Source organism: Ylistrum balloti, unplaced genomic scaffold (genome assembly GCF_031769215.1).
Source record: "Ylistrum balloti isolate Yb309-2 unplaced genomic scaffold, AGI_CSIRO_Ybal_v1 Utg371194, whole genome shotgun sequence".
In the NCBI taxonomy this organism is placed as follows: Eukaryota; Metazoa; Mollusca; class Bivalvia; order Pectinida; family Pectinidae; genus Ylistrum; species Ylistrum balloti.
The window spans coordinates 590,274-612,551 of NW_026782650.1; the positions used below are offsets into that span (position 1 = coordinate 590,274).

The following is a 22,278-nucleotide window of genomic DNA, read 5'->3' on the forward strand; positions in this document are numbered from 1 at the left end:
CAATACTGAGTGTAATCACTGCTTTAGTCATAAGACATATGTCCTAAGACACATCAATACTGAGTGTGACAACTTCTTTTGTCATAAGACATCTATCGTAAGACACATCAATACTGAGTGTAATCACTGCTTTAGTCATAAGACATATGTCCTAAGACACATCAATACTGAGTGTAATCACTGTTTTAGTCATAAGATATGTATCCTGAGACACATCATATGTAACATGTTAGGACGAAGGTCAATAGAATGAATTTTAAATAATATATAGATTTTTTTCCAGGCACATTTAAATTTCGAAAAAAAATCAATATCTTTTCCGAATACGATCGCTTACGAATGAAAAAAAAATGAAAATAAACCAGGTCATATTTAAACAAATTTCTTTATTGATACACAACATCGTTTAAAATCTTTGTTTACAAATAAATATCCATCTGACTGAATTTCCATTAAGATTATAAATCTACACTTTGCGTAATAGAATTAAACTTATGAATGGGGGGGGGGGGACTTCCGATATACGTAGTTATTTCTCCAATTACTCGCCAGGTGGCGATAAGCATGATTAGGTCCGGTATCTGACACTGTAACTATATAACGTGATGGATATATATGTTTTGGATTAGTCAAATATTGATTAACATTGGGATTCTTCAAACTCAAGCGTTGTATATAACACAACATATTCTAAAAACAATCCCATTCATTAAACTTTACAGTTTTTAATTATTCAATCTGACGAATGACTGCCATCTATCATCTGCTAATTAACAACAAAATCAATGTTTTGTTGTTGAAAAACATGCATGGATATTAGATATCAAAGTCATCCGGTCAGTGCCCATGAAACCATATTCATCCAGACGTGCGCACCCCGACTTCCTGTTTCGCTGCATAATTAGCATGGAAGTCGTGCGCTTCCTCTCCAGCGGACTATCTATGTGTGCTGGTCCATATCACACCAGTAGCGTAACACATGACATCAACATGCTTTGTGAAAAGTAATGTTGGGAATGTTGTGAAATCTACTTCTAAAATGACGTTTTCATTTGGCACCATTGTAAAGGAAAAGATTTGTTTATAGCACAACACACAGTCGGACCCCGTATGCTCCTCTGACCCGTGAACTTACAACAACGGGTCTCTTTAGCGCACACAAACAATAATATAGTACTGAATACAAATATTTACAGCTGTCTTCCATACTGGCTTCATGTTAATACATAGAGTTTTATCTATATTCACTCAGCTTCCGTACACAGAGAGATTGGGTTTATACCAATCAAAACTTCGGCAGAATCACGAAGTCATTATCTATTACTAATGTCAGATGTTAGAATTCCAGTTCACACACGTATTCAAACACCGTTTCGAGAATTTCTTCTTTCCTTTGTCTCTATTTTTATATGTTATTAGAATGAAAGTACTATCACAGATAACGTTATTAGATGTCCCCCGTGTTGTTGGCGAAATTCAGAACGAAGGCCAACAGTAGTTGTCGTCATAACAGATATATAATCAAATCAGTTTTAAGGTGAATTTGCGTCAATATGGCTTATTCCAGTTCTTTCTCTATGGTCATAATTTCCAAAATACCGTTCTTCATTTCCATGAGAGCCTCAATTTCCGTCAGACCCATTCGCCTCTTGTTGGAGATGTCATACACTCCTCCCACACTCTCCGTGTGTTCTCCATGGATACCTGAAACAAAACATAAACATGAAACAATATTACTCACACAGCTTCAAAACAAGACATCATGGATGGACAACTTAAGTATAGATTGATCTCGAATGCACACATGGGCCACTATGGACCACTCTCTGTACCATTCCAAGCATTGACATCATATTGCTTTAACTTGATAGCACCGACAGTAGGGAGGAGATAGAAATATTGATTTATTGATTCACGTGATTTTTAGGGACTTATGGTTTCAATCCTTACCTCTTGGCTGAAGATTGAACTTTTCACACACTTCATCCAGACGAGATCCCGGTTCCCCATTTTCACGTGGAGCTTTGGACAACTTCGGCACTTTGATGTGGACACTAGCCCTGCACGTAGTGCCAAGATTGGTAGGACAGAACGTGAGGTAGCCATGGCCATCGTCCCGTGCAAACGTCAGGTTCTCCTCGAGCACTTTAATGGCCTGTATAAGAACAACCAGAAAGATTATTAATCGATTTGCGAGTATGGTGACGGGGAGTCCCGGGCACATGACGTCACCATTGCGGGCCTATTCAGGCTATGAAAGTAGCAAAGCGTGTTAACATTTCCTTCTACATAAAGAGCTCGGATCAGGGTAGATATTGATTATCAAAAACATGACACTGAAATAATACTTGTGTATAGATCAAATTGATTTTAAACTGTCTAGTTAAATTCCATCTCAATATATTTCCTACCGGTGTCAACTAGTTCTAAGTTCCCTTTAAGCGTGTGGTACAGTATCTGCCTAATTTAGTGATATGCCAAATCGCTTACCATTCTTTTCAAATACGGTTTTATTTCTGATCGTCACATTTACACAGTATAACATTGGATTTTTAATTCATTATGGCTTCATTGAAATCATGCCGATAAAAAACTATTAAAGAGACGTAAGTGATCGGAAGTAATCTATATGTACACACGTATCCAATACTTTTTCTGTTATGTTATTAATTCCATATTAACTAATCAAAGGGCATTATGCCAAATCAAATACGATCACAGATGCAATACTGATCCATGAGGTATTTTCTCTCAATAATGTACCAGCTGCGTTAATGACACATTATTTTTATCTCTTAATTCATTAATGTCACAGCTGCGAAATTGACAAACCATATTTACCTATCAACAATGTCACAGCTGTGATACTGACCAATCGGATGCTATCTCTTAGATTACGGATGCGACACTAACCAATTACACACCACTACTCTTATATTAATGATACTTATGCCTTGTAATGTATCCGATTTTGTTTCATTTAACGATGTTGCGCTAACCATTACAAATATCGAGCTACCCTGATCATTTCGTACAACTTTAAGCTCTCACCTTAACAAGTCTCTTCCAGACTTCGGCAAGGTTACCTCCTTTCTGCATAGAGATAAAGCGGAGATGGTCCTCTTCGTTAATCCAGACGAGAAACTTCTTATCGTTGCTGAAGTAGATTCCACGGCCAGCTGGCCAGTCGTTGTAGCCACATGCTGATCGGAGACATCTGTGGAACAAAATAATAATTAAGACAAAACACAGCTGTATTATCCGGAAACTATAAAGAACCACAGACTGACAAGTGTTGTGATAATGTACCACAAGTGTACTGGTACCACAAGTGTACTGATAATGTACCACAAGTGTACTGATAATGTACCACAAGTGTACTGATAATGTTCCACAAGTGTACTGATAAATGTACCACAAGTGTACTGATAATGTACCACAAGTGTACTGATAATGTACCACAAGTGTACTGATAATGTTCCACAAGTGTACTGATAAATGTTCCACAAGTGTACTGATAAATGTACCACAAGTGTACTGATAATGTACCACAAGTGTACTGATAATGTACCACAAGTGTACTGATAAATGTTCCACAAGTGTACTGATAATGTTCCACAAGTGTACTGATAATGTACCACAAGTGTACTGATAATGTACCACAAGTGTACTGATAAATGTTCCACAAGTGTACTGATAGTGTACCACAAGTGTACTGATAATGTACCACAAGTGTACTAATAATGTACCACAAGTGTACTGATAAATGTACCACAAGTGTACTGATAATGTTCCACAAGTGTACTGATAAATGTACCACAAGTGTACTGATAATGTACCACAAGTGTACTGATAATGTACCACAAGTGTACTGATAAATGTTCCACAAGTGTACTGATAAATGTTCCACAAGTGTACTGATAATGTTCCACAAGTGTACTGATAATGTACCATAAGTGTACTGATAATGTACCACAAGTGTACTGATAATATACCACAAGTGTACTGATAATGTACCACAAGTGTACTGATAATGTACCACAAGTGTACTGATAAATGTTCCACAAGTGTACTGATAATGTACCACAAGTGTACTGATAATGTACCACAAGTGTACTGATAATGTACCACAAGTGTACTGATAATGTACTGATAATGTACCACAAGTGTACTGATAATGTACCACAAGTGTACTGATAATGTCCACAAGTGTACTGATAATGTACCACAAGTGTACTGATAATGTACCACAAGTGTACTGATATATGTACCACAAGTGTACTGATAATGTACCACAAGTGTACTGATAATGTACCACAAGTGTACTGATAATGTACCACAAGTGTACTGATAATGTACCACAAGTGTACTGATAATGTACCACAAGTGTACTGATAATGTTCCACAAGTGTACTGATAATGTTCCACAAGTGTACTGATAATGTACCACTACCACAAGTGTACTGATAATGTACCACAAGTGTTTTAAGATTCTGCTAAAGTATATGTCGTAACTAATTTCAAATAACAGTCGTTTCGTTTCATTAGGAAATGACACGAATTATTGAAATAATGAACCACTACAAAGATATCCCGATTTGTTCCGAATATTCGTTATCCACTTACTTGTCGTCGTCCTTGAAGAGGAAGTGATCTGCCACCAGTTGTTGTTCTTCCTCTTTTTTCATCGTTTCAAGTGAGAAATACTTGCCCTGTAACTCTCCATCCAACTTTTCCAGGGCTTTGATTGTATTCGCCTCCATCTCGCGACGCTTCTGTACACACAAACAGACTAGATTATTGTCATTTGTAACATCAGTTTTGAGATAATTACCATATAAGTGAATTTAATGTCAAATATACATTGGTATATCATAATTCAGATAACTTTCTTGCGTGAATATACATGCATACGAGAGAGTGGACGTGATGTCCACAGAAATACCGTCACGATATTCGTTACATCGCTGATATATTTCCATTAATATTTCAGAGGACTTTTTTTTATCTCCTCTACTATGCCAGTTTTACCTGTTCGTTCGATCCTGGCGGGAAAGGATATCCTGCGTGACTTCTCCCAACTCGAACTCGGGTGGAAACAATAACTTCTCCAGATGGGTCCAAATCACTGAAATCAAGATTATCCACGTCTCCGAAGTCTGGTTTCGGATGTTGAACCTTGGAAATTTTGTGATAGTCCATGATGAGCGGATCAAACAATTCTTTAAACACGGAGTAGGCCTCCGGATCGCAGGCATATAGACCTACTCCGCTGTGCATGTTTTTACACCCTGCAAATTACAAATAAAAAATCAAAAGATCATCAACAGATTATTCACCGGAATATAAAAATTCTATGTGACACTTAAAACATGTAAGTTTGTGGTACACTAGTGACCAGGTAAGTATATTGATAAAATACCTGTAGATTGTGGTACACTAGTGACCAGGTAAGTATATTGATAAAATACCTGTAGATTGTGGTACACTAGTGACCAGGTAAGTATATTGATAAAATACCTGTAGATTGTGGTACACTAGTGACCAGGTAAGTATATTGGGGTACCTGTAGATTGTGGTACACTAGTGACCAGGTAAGTATATTGGGGTACCTGTACATTGTGGTACACTAGTGACCAGGTAAGTATATTGATAAAATACCCGTAGATTGTGGTACACTAGTGACCAGGTAAGTATATTGATAAAATACCCGTAGATTGTGGTACACTAGTGACCAGGTAAGTATATTGATAAAATACCTGTAGATTGTGGTACACTAGTGACCAGGTAAGTATATTGATAAAATACCTGTAGATTGTGGTACACTAGTGACCAGGTAAGTATATTGATAAAATACCTGTAGATTGTGGTACACTAGTGACCAGGTAAGTATGTTGGGGTACCTGTACATTGTGGTACACTAGTGACCAGGTAAGTATATTTGGGTACCTGTACATTGTGGTACACTAGTGACCAGGTAAGTATATTGGGGTACCTGTACATTGTGGTACACTAGTGACCAGGTAAGTATATTGGGGTACCTGTACATTGTGGTACACTAGTGACCAGGTAAGTATATTGGGGTACCTGTACATTGTGGTACACTAGTGACCAGGTAAGTATATTGGGGTACCTGTACATTGTGGTACACTAGTGACCAGGTAAGTATATTGGGGTACCTGTACATTGTGATACACTAGTGACCAGGTAAGTATATTGGGGTACCTGTACATTGTGGTACACTAGTGACCAGGTAAGTATATTTGGGTACCTGTACATTGTGGTACACTAGTGACCAGGTAAGTATATTGGGGTACCTGTACATTGTGGTACACTAGTGACCAGGTAAGTATATTGGGGTACCTGTACATTGTGGTACACTAGTGACCAGGTAAGTATATTGGGGTACCTGTACATTGTGGTACACTAGTGACCAGGTAAGTATATTGGGGTACCTGTACATTGTGGTACACTAGTGACTAGGTAAGTATATTGGGGTACCTGTACATTGTGGTACACTGGTGACCAGGTAAGTATATAAAGATGTTTACTTTGCTACACCTGTGTCGTTACCTTCCGGAGTATTAAACCAGATAATAAAACTGACACTTCGCTCTGGTGTTTGTACACTAAGAAAGTAAATAGAAAATCGAAATAGGGAAATTATATAGTATGATGGATCGATTGAGTAAATATCATAAATCTAACTACCATACAATAGTAATGAATAAACTACTTTACTGTAAATATCTATGTTGGAGGTAGAATATTTTCATATAGAAATGCACTCTCCATGATGTCATGCAGTTCGTATCTCAATCCATTGTTCTCATCCATTTAAGTTTTTAAAGTGCTAAACATTTAACATGCAAAGTGGAAATGAGAAGTCATTTCAAAATTGTCTTTCACTGTTTCATCAGCTTATATAAAGTAAAAATTCTATTAACAAAAAGTGTTTCCTGTGGCTGTAACCCCTTTAATGTGCATGTAATACTAGGCTTTAATGTTGCCTTCTCTGTTGATATTGGTGTCAATGAGATGGTCGGTTTTCATCAAGTTTTAAAACGCTAAAGTTAGGTTGGGTGATATTGATTAATTGTCCTAATTAAATTGTCGTAATCATTACCGGTGTTTTCTAATAATTACTGCATGTTTGCTTTATGTCAGAAACATATGAAAGGATCATCCTACAACAGCCTCTAAATGTTTGATTCATAAGTAAATCGCGTGTTGTTTTCTAAAATCGGGATAAGCGTTCAAACGACACTGATCCAAATAAAAACTAAGAAAATAATACGAAGGTAGATATCAGTACAACGTTTTTACATACAATAAGATATTTTATACAAAATAAAGAATCCCTGATGACGTATGGTGACTTCCTTCGACAGAGGATCACCATAATTGGATTCGTCAACTTTTTAACAATTCGATATACATAATTGTATAAGAGTATTTGACATTTCTAAAATAAAGAATTCTTGATATAAAGATATTTAAATCCTTAATCCATACTATATCACAAATGATATTACAGATAGTGTGACTTCCTATCAAATGTCCGACATTTGATAGGAAGTCACACTATCTGTTATATCATCAGTGGGACCTTTAACAATGTCCATTTTCACATTAAAACCGCCCAACTGTACCTACAATCCGTAAATCCCACTCCGACATTGGATTAAGGAATTACAATATTTATGCTGATGGGCCACTGTGAAGGAGCCCTTTACAATACGCCGTAATGAACCTGTAAACCGATTGTAGATCAATTACTATAATCATGTTTCCCTGTAATACTGCTGGTCATGTCGTTCAAGGTTTTCGTGTTTCCGTAAGATGAAATAATAAAATTATAAAACTCTCCACAATGAATTCTAGTTAGAATATATAATACAGGCTACAATTAACAATCGATCTAAATGTAATGAATATATAATCCGGATAATGATTGTTATTACGTCAGAAACAATTTCCTGTTATTCGTTATGTACGACAATAAATGTCCTCGTCCTTGGGTACAGATATTGTTAAATCCCATATTTTCTTACCTGAATTGATACATTGAGCTAGTGTTCCTCCTAAAGACGTTTTCTTGTCCTTTAGCTTTTCATACACCTCGGTTGTCAGATGTTTCTTCAGTAGGGATTTCGTTTCCCCTTTTTGTAGCATATCCCATAATACTTCTACATCTTCGATCTCTTCGTTGCTGTCGGCTATCTTACTTCCAGCTTGCCCACACATGATGATGTATGTTGCTGTTAACTTGAAAACGTTTCACTCAACTTTCTGGTTTAAAAGGCCTTACGCGGGGCTTAACACTAGCCTGCGATCCAGTAACCTTCCTACTAGCGTTTGTGCCTTTTTCACCTGAGAGCGTTTGTGAATGATTACGTTGGAAGAACAACACAGGTTTAGCACCATCGCAACGGCGCTTTGTGTAGACCAGAGAAGCTCTAGATCATGTGAGTGCTTGCAGGGTTCGATACCTGTACATGTATATACCATAATAGCCCACCTAAAATATTCAAATCAATGCATATTATCTTTTACATTCACACAATGGGATTAATTCCATATACGCACTACTTAGTGTGTGAAAATATGAGATAAAATACAGGACATGGAATGCTATATGTATAAGAATTAAGTTAGTTAATTTCTACTTCACTTATTTATTTATTTATTTATCTGTTTGTATATTCATTTATCTATTGATTTATTAATTCGTTTATCGATATCTTTATCTATTTATCTAAAAATGACACTATAACTTATCCGATAATTAATTGAGGTACAATCTTTATGATATTACCGGCGTGGATTTCGGACATAGATATTTGTGGTGTTCTCTTATAAATTAATAACATCAACTGAACGCTTACATAGTGTGATTGAGTGGAAGCAAGTAATATATATACCTTACATAATTTTTTACAGAGGGATTATATGTGAGTGAGCTATCCCAGTGCTGTATTTATGATTCATTTGATATTTCAATTTAGAAAAAAAAATAAATTTGAATATTTTTTTCACGACATAAAACTTTGGCTCGAATGTATCTAGGGACGGTTCACCAGCCATTATCTTGTACTGCCGGCTTCTATTGGTAACTAATAAACATTCAGAGAGACTGTCATTCGATACGGCGAGACATGCATGCCAATTAGTTGCCGGATTCCCACTAGATATAAGTAATAATGACACATGTGTTAACCTCCCTTCCACACAGCCCCTATTAGGGGGCATGACCTCCCGGAGACGTGATCAGGGGATGGTAATTCAGGCACTCGTTAAATCTATTCATGTAAAACTATACCTGTGTATTGGCATTGATCACTGAGGACAGATATTGGAGATTTCTTATTCGATAAAACGATTGACTTTAGAAGCTCTTTGAGATTGACAATAGTGGTCGATAAAGGATCGTTCTGATTCGGTAGCGGAGTTTACAGTCAGCTAGAGAATGGAACAGGCTTTGTACGCAATACACATGCCGTGGTCGGACCTACAATAGCAATGCATATGATCTTTAATTTTGTCATTTAAATGTCCCTAAAATATCAGGTGTTAACTGAAGTGTTTATTTGTCAAAACTGACGGACAACAGACCACTAATTAAATCTTACGAAACAAAATCAGACAAATCAAAATCAATGTATAAGAAAATGGGTAAAATTACATAAGTGGTTGCCCTGTAAAGTGTTAATACTTGCTATGTCGATATCACTAATGACCAACACGCTCTAACTAAATATCCCTGCAGAGAAGAATATACAAAGGCTAAACGACACATTCCAAAAACATCGTTTACAGGTTAGACCTGCAGGTATGTTTAGATATTTTAAGTCAAGATGTAGACGAAATAAAACACAAACTCAGATAACTAAAGCAAATTCCTGATTGTACGAGGGATCTTAGACGTGTGTGCCACGAAGATAACTAAACGACGACCCTGCCACGTCATTGCTTATCCGGAACACCCAGTTTGTCGGATATTAGTTAGCCCACCTGTACATTCCAGGGTAGTACAGCTCTCGGAGACTCGCATCGTGGCTCTGTTATAGCTATCATCTTAAAGATGTTTAAGTTTTACATATTAGGGAAACATTTTTTTTCAAAAAAGGAAGAAAACTCATAAAAATAAAAAAAAACATAGATCTTATCTAACCGGATATGTGGGTTGCATATCTAAACCAAATCAATGGCTTTTATGTTGTTGAAAACAATTTAACTGTTTATTAACTTATCAAAACGAAATTCAATTCAATATGTAATTATCGATATCCTAAAATTTTGTGACGCTGTCGCTGCACATAATGAGACCTACATCTAAATGTATGTTTAAAAAGGGACACGTCATATATCCTTGAACATATTTCTAGAGACAAACAATACTAAATTGTCATATATGTAATAATTTTGTAATCAACAAAGGCGATGATATTCAGATTTGAATAGTACACATGCAATTTTCCGCATGTTAGCGATATCGTTGATTAAACCGCGTGCTATTCACTGCTGGTTTTAAATGAACTTGAGATTTAAAGACTGCTGAGATAATCAGACTTACTACAAGTGATTTGATCAGCAGCGACATGCTGTTTTGATCACCAAACCAGAATAGAAGGTATCGTTTAAATCAGACATTAACAACATAAATGACAGAGATTGGTTTTCTCTGTAACCTCATGATGGCTGGCTCGGCCGAAGTTCACTGTCAACCCTAGCGAAATACTTAGTTTGTATGGCTTCATACTAATTACGTTATCTACTTATTGAAATGAGTTCTACTCAATTACAAAGCTTCTATTGACCAAGCAGTAATAACGATAATTTGAGAGAGGAAAAGGGGGAGTTTGCAAATATACGACATAGGGAGTCACTCTGGAAAGAAAACCCAATGAAATAGGAACAGACCTCTATTCAATGGCACAACACAGCTATATACCCTTACTAAAACCGTTATAGACACGAGCTGGCTTACAACGATCCAGATATCGACGAGATAATCAGTATCAACAAAGCGAGCGGACCATCTTTCTTTGACCCTTACACGTGTAAGCTTTAAGGTGTTTGGATATACCATGGTTCATATAATGTATAGTCACTCCGAAGCTGTGGAACTCAACAAGCGACTTAATAAAATTTTACAAGAAATTCCGAAAGTAACAAAGCAAAATGACACTCAAGATCGACAGAGCGAGGGCAAATATGAAGAAAAAGTCACGACTACACTTCATAAACTGGAAGTGTAAGAAGACCAGGCGTTCCTGATAAGTAAGCGTTTTCTGCGCCTACCATGAAATCTTGGTCAATCCACGTAATAGTAAAGAGAGTCTGTTTTATAACAATGAAATACGTGTAATACTAACAAACACATATAACTACATACGAACAAGGAAACAGAATATTTCTCAATTAGATTACGATGACGACCTGCATTTCTCGAAACCCTGTTTTGTAAGATTATTAGTCACTTGTCAGAAGTTGGGAAGTGAGATTTGGACTTTTCAGAGACTGAAACTTTACAACAGCGAAAAAAATCAAAATTATATGGCTTAGTGGAAAGATATTGCTGTTGGCAGCGTTGTAGGCAGATATTGTGGTTTAGCCGAGATTGAAGAATATTTTGCGTCCGTGATTTACAACTCTGGTGGGTATATGCCTTTAAGAAAGACGTCATCAGCATGTCATGTCACGATTTGAAGAATGGTAAGGTCTTTGTTACCACTTTTGATAAGATCTTCTTTTCAACAAACAAAAAATAAAACTGGAGAAAAACAAGGCAGCCATTTCAGGAACAAGATTGGCCTCGAACAGTTTAAACATTAATTTGTGATTATTGTGGTTTTTCTATGAATACTGCTCGCCGTGTACTGATATCTTACAGACTACAGACATGTGTACCAGTAATATAACTTGCCTCTCCACAGTTCTGTCCCTCCTGTGCAGAAGTCCATGTACATGATATTGAGTCTGATTTTAAGGATAATGTAGCCTAGCAACACTAATAAAGATATTTTCATCCTCCCTTTTTATTTTGTTTTCTTTTTCAAAAATTTGTAACTCACTTTAAGACACGCCATGCGTTTTGAGGTATTATACCCGCAATACCCGATTCTTTGTTTGTAACGTCCTAAAATCGCATATTCCTTGCTTTCAAATCTGACGTCTCCGCTGTCGTTTTAACAGTGCCTTCAATTTTCCATCAAAACATTCCGTGTTTGGAAACCGAATAGACGACTTTGCATGACCACCTTGCATACGCAGGGTATGCATGCTTTTCATAACTATGACTTAGCTATTGCATAACTTTAAATCCATTTATTTATTGTTAAATTGATATTTGGTTCAAGTAATTCTGAAAACTTTACACAATAGGATCCTTTTCTGGTTTTCACCTTAGTAACTGACAACTGAAGCGATGCTGAAAATAGATTAAAAACGATTTTTTTAATTAATTGCTTGTCTATCTGTTTAAAACGACAGTAGTTTAATCGGATAACAAAACCTTCATTTTGCACAATCATGGAAAACTCAGAGGTCGAAGAAAGAATATAGAAAAAAATTTTCAAAAGCTCCTTTATCATTCGCAACTCACTTACGACATTTTTACAAACGTATGGAATGCTCGATCTGACGTCATCAACTCGCCCCGAACGTCAGTGCCAATATCGGATAAATAATTGAATATATTAGATTGTTTCTCTTTCAGCGGAAAGGTATTGTTACTTTGGGCCTGTAAGCAGTCATTTAGACATAAGGTTATTTGTATAGCAAGAGCGCGTGTAGTGTGCTAAATATTCAAAATATCAAATTTGTATGGACTCAAAAGAAAACTTCCTGTGTCAATAGTGGGATGCAAAAATAGAGGTTGTATTGTCTTAGTTCTAACAACTCCTATATTGGAGAGAAAGTTGTAGTTTTTGTATTTTTTTTCTGTCTTAGACGTGTCAACTCTTGAGATATGAGTTGAAAACAACTTGTCAAAGACTTAAGAAATCGGTCACAGTCACGTCATTTCTGTCTGACCAATTTTCACATCAAACAGACTTTTTAAAATGATACAAGCTTCTGCGGAATTCAATGCATATTTCACATTTTTTCAAAAGTGCAAAAGTTCACATGCTTGCTTGACACAAACATTTTCGATACTTATCTCAAATTGTTATGATCTTTTGCTATATACAAATGATCCCTTTGTAGCATATTAACACAAGTATAGCTGCTATTTTATTACACAAGCAACCTATTGTTATATACCAACAGGTATACCAAATATTATGATGTACACATGTAACAGTGATTCTCTTTGTTTAAGGAAGACAAAATTCAGCTATTTTCATATATTTACTAAAAATGGAACATTTTCAACCCCATTATTGACTGGTATCATATTTCAAGATTACCTGTTAGAAAGTAATGAAGTTAGTTAGATAGACTTCCAATCTCAATATAATGACGGTTAGAATGCGGAAACTGTATTGTAGTGTGTAACACACGAATGATCCTTCATCTCTTGTATAATTGATATATAATTTTTTGAAGTGACTCCAATGCTAAGTTGTCCGCTTCAGGACTGCAAGAACTTTGATATTTTTAATTATAGATAATTCAAACACAAGGGGCGGAAAATTATATCACAAAGGTTTAACATTGAATATAGACCAGAGTACGAAACATAACAGACCAGAAAATACAGTACATCTGACGTCATCACTTTTAAAATCTATAACTATTGATTAATATTGAATCAGAACACGACACTAAAGGTGTTAATAGTAATACAACCTAGACGATTGACAGGTTTCAGGGGATTGTCTATCTTTGTAACCTCGCCAAATATTTTAAAAGAAATTAACTAGTAAAGCTTTGCCTATATTGACTATATAAATACGTTTCTGTATACAAAAGAAAACAGGAAAGGTTTTACTTATTGACTACATACGTACCATAGTGTGACTAGTCCAAACAGTAAAGTTTATATATATTGACGGTGTATGTACCACACTACAGCCAGTCTAACAGTAAAGTTTATATATATTGACGGTGTAAGTACCACACTATAGCCAGTCAAACAGTAAAGTTTATATATATTGACGGTGTAAGTACCACACTATAGCCAGTCTAACAGTAAAGTTTATATATATTGACGGTGTAAGTACCACATTATAGCCAGTCTAACAGTAAAGTTTATATATATTGACGGTGCAAGTACCACACTATAGCCAGTCCTAACAGTATAGTTTATATATATTGACGGTGTAAGTACCACACTATAGCCAGTATAACAGTAAACTTTATATATATTGACGGTGTATGTACCACACTATAGCCAGTCTAACAGTAAACTTTATATATATTGACGGTGCAAGTACCACACTATAGCCAGTCCTAACAGTATAGTTTATATATATTGACGGTGTAAGTACCACACTATAGCCAGTATAACAGTAAAGTTTATATATATTGACGGTGTATGTACCACACTATAGCCAGTCTAACAGTAAACTTTATATATATTGACGGTGTAAGTACCACACTATAGCCAGTCCTAACAGTAAAGTTTATATATATTGACGGTGTAAGTACCACACTATAGCCAGTCTAACAATAAAGTTTATATATATTGACGGTGTATGTACCACACTATTGCCAGTATAACAGTAAACTTTATATATATTGACGGTGTATGTACCACACTATAGCCAGTCCAAACAGTAAAGTTTATATATATTGACGGTGTAAGTACCACACTATAGCCAGTCTAACAATAAAGTTTATATGTATTGACGGTGTAAGTACCACACTATAGCTAGTCCTAACAGTAAAGTTTATATATATTGACGGTGTATGTACCACACTACAGCCAGTCAAACAGTAAAGTTTATATATATTGACGGTGTATGTACCACACTATAGCCAGTCTAACAGTAAACTATATATATATTGACGGTGCAAGTACCACACTATAGCCAGTCCTAACAGTAAAGTTTATATATATTGACGGTGAAAGTACCACACTATAGCTAGTCCTAACAGTAAAGTTTATATATATTGACGGTGTAAGTACCACACTATAGCCAGTCCAAACAGTAAAGTTTATATATATTGACGGTGTAAGTACCACATTATAGCCAGTCTAACAGTAAAGTTTATATATATTGACGGTGTAAGTACCACACTATAGCCAGTCTAACAGTAAAGTTTATATATATTGACGGTGTAAGTACCACATTATAGCCAGTCTAACAGTAAAGTTTATATATATTGACGGTGTAAGTACCACACTATAGCCAGTCTAACAGTAAAGTTTATATATATTGACGGTGTAAGTACCACACTATAGCCAGTCTAACAGTAAAGTTTATATATATTGACGGTGTAAGTACCACACTATAGCCAGTCCAAACAGTAATGTTTATATATATTGACGGTGTAAGTACCACATTATAGCCAGTCTAACAGTAAAGTTTATATATATTGACGGTGTAAGTACCACACTATAGCCAGTATAACAGTAAACTTTATATATATTGACGGTGTATGTACCACACTATAGCCAGTCTAACAGTAAAGTTTATATATATTGACGGTGTAAGTACCACACTATAGCCAGTCTAACAATAAAGTTTATATGTATTGACGGTGTAAGTACCACACTATAGCTAGTCCTAACAGTAAAGTTTATATATATTGACGGTGTATGTACCACACTACAGCCAGTCAAACAGTAAAGTTGATATATATTGACGGTGTATGTACCACACTATAGCCAGTCTAACAGTAAACTTTATATATATTGACGGTGTAAGTACCACACTATAGCCAGTCTAACAGTAAAGTTGATATATATTGACGGTGTAAGTACCACACTATAGCCAGTCTAACAGTAAAGTTTATATATATTGACGGTGTAAGTACCACACTATAGCCAGTCTAACAGTAAAGTTGATATATATTGACGGTGTAAGTACCACACTACAGCCAGTCTAACAGTAAAGTTTATATATATTGACGGTGTAAGTACCACACTATAGCCAGTCTAACAGTAAAGTTGATATATATTGACGGTGTATGTACCACACTACAGCCAGTCAAACAGTAAAGTTGATATATATTGACGGTGTAAGTACCACACTATAGCCAGTCAAACAGTAAAGTTTATATATATTGACGGTGTAAGTACCACACTATAGCTAGTCTAACAATAAAGTTTATATATATTGACGGTGTAAGTACCACACTATAGCTAGTCTAACAATAAAGTTTATATATATTGACGGTGTAAGTACCACACTATAGCCAGTCTAACAATAAAGTTTATATACATTGACGGTGTAAGTACCACACTATAGCCAGTCAAACAGTAAAGTTTATATATATTGACGGTGTAAGTACCACATTATAGCCAGTCTAACAGTAAAGTTTATATATATTGACGGTGTAAGTACCACACTATAGCCAGTCTAACAGTAAAGTTTATATATATTGACGGTGTAAGTACCACACTATAGCCAGTCCTAACAGTAAAGTTTATATATGTAAGTACCACACTATAGCCAGTCTAACAGTAAAGTTATATATATTTGACGGTGTTTATATATATTGAAGTACCACACTATAGCCAGTCTAACAGTAAAGTTTATATATATTGACGGTGTAAGTACCACACTATAGCCAGTATAACAGTAAACTTTATATATATTGACGGTGTATGTACCACACTATAGCCAGTCTAACAGTAAAGTTTATATATATTGACGGTGTAAGTACCACACTATAGCCAGTCTAACAGTAAAGTTTATATATATTGACAGTACCACACTATAGCCAGTTTAAAGTTTATATATATTGACGGTGTAATTACCACACTATAGCCAGTCACAACAGTAAAGTTTATATATATTGACGGTGTAAGTACCACACTATAGCCAGTCTAACAGTAAAGTTTATATATATTGACGGTGTAAGTACCACACTATAGCCAGTCTAACAGTAAAGTTTATATATATTGACGGTGTAAGTACCACACTATAGCCAGTCTAACAGTAAAGTATATATATTGACGGTGTAAGTACCACACTATAGCCAGTCTAACAGTAAAGTTTATATATATTGACGGTGTAAGTACCACACTATAGCCAGTCTAACAGTAAAGTTTATATATATTGACGGTGTAAGTACCACACTATAGCCAGTCTAACAGTAAAGTTTATATATATTGACGGTGTAAGTACCACACTATAGCCAGTCTAACAGTAAAGTTTATATATATTGACGGTGTGTACCACACTATAGCCAGTCCAAACATAAGTACCACACTATAGCCAGTCAAACAGTAAAGTTTATATATATTGACGGTGTAAGTACCACACTATAGCCAGTCACAACAGTAAAGTTTATATATATTGACGGTGTAAGTACCACACTATAGCCAGTCCTAACAGTAAAGTTTATATATATTGACGGTGTATGTACCACACTATAGCCAGTCTAACAGTAAAGTTTATATATATTGACGGTGTAAGTACCACACTATAGCCAGTCTAACAGTAAAGTTGATATATATTGACGGTGTAAGTACCACATTATAGCCAGTAACAGTAAAGTTTATATATATTGAGTGTAAGTACCACACTATAGCCAGTATAACAGTAAAGTTTATACGGTGTAAGTATAGCCAGTCTAACAGTAAAGTTTATATATATTGACGGTGTAAGTACCACACTATAGCCAGTCTAACAGTAAAGTTATATATATATATTGACAGTAAAGTGATATATGTACCACACTATAGCCAGTCTAACAGTAAAGTTTATATATATTGACGGTGTAAGTACCACACTATAGTAGTAACAATAAAGTTTATATATATTACAGTACCACACTATAGCCAGTCTAACAGTAAAGTTTATATATATTGACGGTGTAAGTACCACACTATAGCCAGTCTAACAGTAAAGTTTATATATATTGACGGTGTAAGTACCACACTATAGCCAGTCTAACAGTAAAGTTTAAATATATTATATATATAGCCAGTCTAACAGTAAAGTTTATATATATTGACGGTGTAAGTACCACACTATAGCCAGTCCTAACAGTAAAGTTTATATATATTGACGGTACAAATAACATACAGTGGTCAGTGTTACATGTAATGATTGATATATATTGACTGTACAAATAACATACAGTGGTCAGTGTTACATGTAATGATTGATATATATTGACTGTACAAATAACATACAGTGGTCAGTGTTACATGTAATGATTGATATATATTGACTGTACAAATAACATACAGTGGTCAGTGTTACATGTAATGATTGATATATATTGACTGTACAAATAACATACAGTGGTCAGTGTTACATGTAATGATTGATATATATTGACAAATAACATACAGTGGTCAGTGTTACATGTAATGATTGATATATATTGACTGTACAAATAACATACAGTGGTCAGTGTTACATGTAATGATTGATATATATTGACTGTACAAATAACATACAGTGGTCAGTGTTACATGTAATGATTGATATATATTGACTGTACAAATAACATACAGTGGTCAGTGTTACATGTAATGATTGATATATATTGACTGTACAAATAACATACAGTGGTCAGTGTTACATGTAATGATTGATATATATTGACTGTACAAATAACATACAGTGGTCAGTGTTACATGTAATGATTGATATATATTGACTGTACAAATAACATACAGTGGTCAGTGTTACATGTAATGATTGATATATATTGACTGTACAAATAACATACAGTGGTCAGTGTTACATGTAATGATTGATATATATTGACTGTACAAATAACATACAGTGGTCAGTGTTACATGTAATGATTGATATATATTGACTGTACAAATAACATACAGTGGTCAGTGTTACATGTAATGATTGATATATATTGACTGTACAAATAACATACAGTGGTCAGTGTTACATGTAATGATTGATATATATTGACTGTACAAATAACATACAGTGGTCAGTGTTACATGTAATGATTGATATATATTGACTGTACAAATAACATACAGTGGTCAGTGTTACATGTAATGATTGATATATATTGACTGTACAAATAACATACAGTGGTCAGTGTTACATGTAATGATTGATATATATTGACTGTACAAATAACATACAGTGGTCAGTGTTACATGTAATGATTGATATATATTGACTGTACAAATAACATACAGTGGTCAGTGTTACATGTAATGATTGATATATATTGATATATATTGTTACATGTAATGATTGATATATATTGACTGTACAAATAACATACAGTGGTCAGTGTTACATGTAATGATTGATATATATTGACTGTACAAATAACATACAGTGGTCAGTGTTACATGTAATGATTGATATATATTGACTGTACAAATAACATACAGTGGTCAGTGTTACATGTAATGATTGATATATATTGACTGTACATAATAACATACAGTGGTCAGTGTTACATGTAATGATTGATATATATTGACTGTACAAATAACATACAGTGGTCAGTGTTACATGTAATGATTGATATATATTGACTGTACAAATAACATACAGTGGTCAGTGTTACATGTAATGATTGATATATATTGACTGTACAAATAACATACAGTGGTCAGTGTTACATGTAATGATTGATATATATTGACTGTACAAATAACATACAGTGGTCAGTGTTACATGTAATGATTGATATATATTGACTGTACAAATAACATACAGTGGTCAGTGTTACATGTAATGATTGATATATATTGACTGTACAAATAACAAATAACATACAGATATATATTGGTACAAATAACATACAGTGGTCAGTGTTACATGTAATGATTGATATATATTGACTGTACAAATAACATACAGTGGTCAGTGTTACATGTAATGATTGATATATATTGACTGTACAAATAACATACAGTGGTCAGTGTTACATGTAATGATTGATATATATTGACTGTACAAATAACATACAGTGGTCAGTGTTACATGTAATGATTGATATATATTGACTGTACAAATAACATACAGTGGTCAGTGTTACATGTAATGATTGATATATATTGACTGTACAAATAACATACAGTGGTCAGTGTTACATGTAATGATTGATATATATTGACTGTACAAATAACATACAGTGGTCAGTGTTACATGTAATGATTGCTCTCTATTGACTTTACAAATAACATACAGTGGTCAGTGTTACATGTAATGATTGATATATATTGACTGTACAAATAACATACAGTGGTCAGTGTTACATGTAATGATTGATATATATTGACTGTACAAATAACATACAGTGGTCAGTGTTACATGTAATGATTGATATATATTGACTGTACAAAAAACATACAGTGGTCAGTGTTACAGGTAATGATTGATATAGAGTAATAGTATATGGTATAGGTATTATATAGTCTTTGGGTATATTTTGATTCCGCTTGAAATGCTGCTTGAATGAAATAACAGCGATTTTTTTTTCACAAAGATACACAAACAAAAGACATGCGTCACATTGCTTGTTTGTCTCCAATAGTTACAGCTATTTGAACAGTTCATCGGTAAACATCGCTTTTATACATTGAAACAATTCGTTCCTCGCCGCTGTTTGTCACTACAGCTGTTAAACTGAATTCATGTAGCACCAACGAGAGGCATAGTTAATCACAAGCGTATTTTCAGTATCTGAATGTGCTTGTCTTTATTCTGGGTAATTTTCCATACGTGATCGAGTACAAGTGTCCCGGTCTTATGAATATAACTCGAATAGAAAATAAGAAATAGTTCTTCAAGTCTTGTACGGTATTCTCAAATTCTGGTTACCTAACTGTATCTGAACAGTCAATACTTAAGTGAAGCCAGTTATGTCTGTAAAGGTTTATATATATTGACAATATACGTACTTTAATGAAGCCAGTCTGATCTGTACAGATTTATATATGTTGACGGTACCATACTGTGGCCAGTCTGATCTGTAAAGATTTATATATATTGACGGTACCATACTGTGGCCAGTCTGATCTGTACAGATTTATATATATTGACGGTACCATATTGTGGCCAGTCTGATCTGTAAAGATTTATATATATTGACGGTACCATACTGTGGCCAGTCTGATCTGTACAGATTTATATATATTGACGGCACCATACTGTGGCCAGTCTGATCTGTACAGATTTATATATATTGACGGTACCATACTGTGGCCAGTCTGATCTGTACAGATTTATATATATTGACGGCACCATACTGTGGCCAGTTAGATCTGTACAGATTTATATATATTGACGGTACCATACTGTGGCCAGTCTGATCTGTACAGATTTATATATATTGACGGTACCATACTGTGGCCAGTCTGATCTGTAAAGATTTATATATATTGACGGTACCATACTGTGGCCAGTTAGATCTGTACAGATTTATATATATTGACGGTACCATACTGTGGCCAGTCTGATCTGTACAGATTTATATATATTGACGTTACCATACTGTGGCCAGTCTGATCTGTACAGATTTATATATATTGACGGTACCATACTGTGGCCAGTCTGATCTGTACAGATTTATATATATTGACGGTACCATACTGTGGCCAGTCTGATCTGTACAGATTTATATATATTGACGGTACCATATTGTGGCCAGTCTGATCTGTACAGATTTATATATATTGACGGTACCATACTGTGGCCAGTCTGATCTGTAAAGATTTATATATATTGACGGTACCATATTGTGGCCAGTCTGATCTGTACAGATTTATATATATTGACGGTACCATATTGTGGCCAGTCTGATCTGTACAGATTTATATATATTGACCGTACCATACTGTGGCTAGTCTGATCTGTACAGATTTATATATATTGACGGTACCATACTGTGGCCAGTCTGATCTGTACAGATTTATATATATTGACGGCACCATACTGTGGCCAGTTAGATCTGTACAGATTTATATATATTGACGGTACCATACTGTGGCCAGTCTGATCTGTACAGATTTATATATATTGACGGTACCATACTGTGGCCAGTTAGATCTGTAAAGATTTATATATATTGACGGTACCATACTGTGGCCAGTTAGATCTGTACAGATTTATATATATTGACGGTACCATACTGTGGCCAGTTAGATCTGTACAGATTTATATATATTGACGGTACCATACTGTGGCCAGTTAGATCTGTACAGATTTATATATA

General features: G+C 34.9%; 1 protein-coding gene across 1 annotated transcript; it reads right to left on the reverse strand.

Annotated features, from left to right (window-relative positions):
• Window positions 1-366: 366 nt before the first annotated feature.
• Window positions 367-8,300, reverse strand: LOC132561324 (arginine kinase-like). The gene is made up of 6 exons (XM_060226047.1): window positions 8,055-8,300; window positions 5,032-5,291; window positions 4,627-4,775; window positions 3,052-3,217; window positions 1,951-2,155; window positions 367-1,704 (listed from the first exon to the last, which is right to left on the reverse strand). Exons 1-6 carry the CDS (start codon window positions 8,245-8,247, stop codon window positions 1,559-1,561), a joined length of 1,119 nt encoding a protein of 372 aa, XP_060082030.1. The 5' UTR covers window positions 8,248-8,300; the 3' UTR covers window positions 367-1,558.
• Between the last annotated feature and the right edge of the window lie 13,978 nt (window positions 8,301-22,278).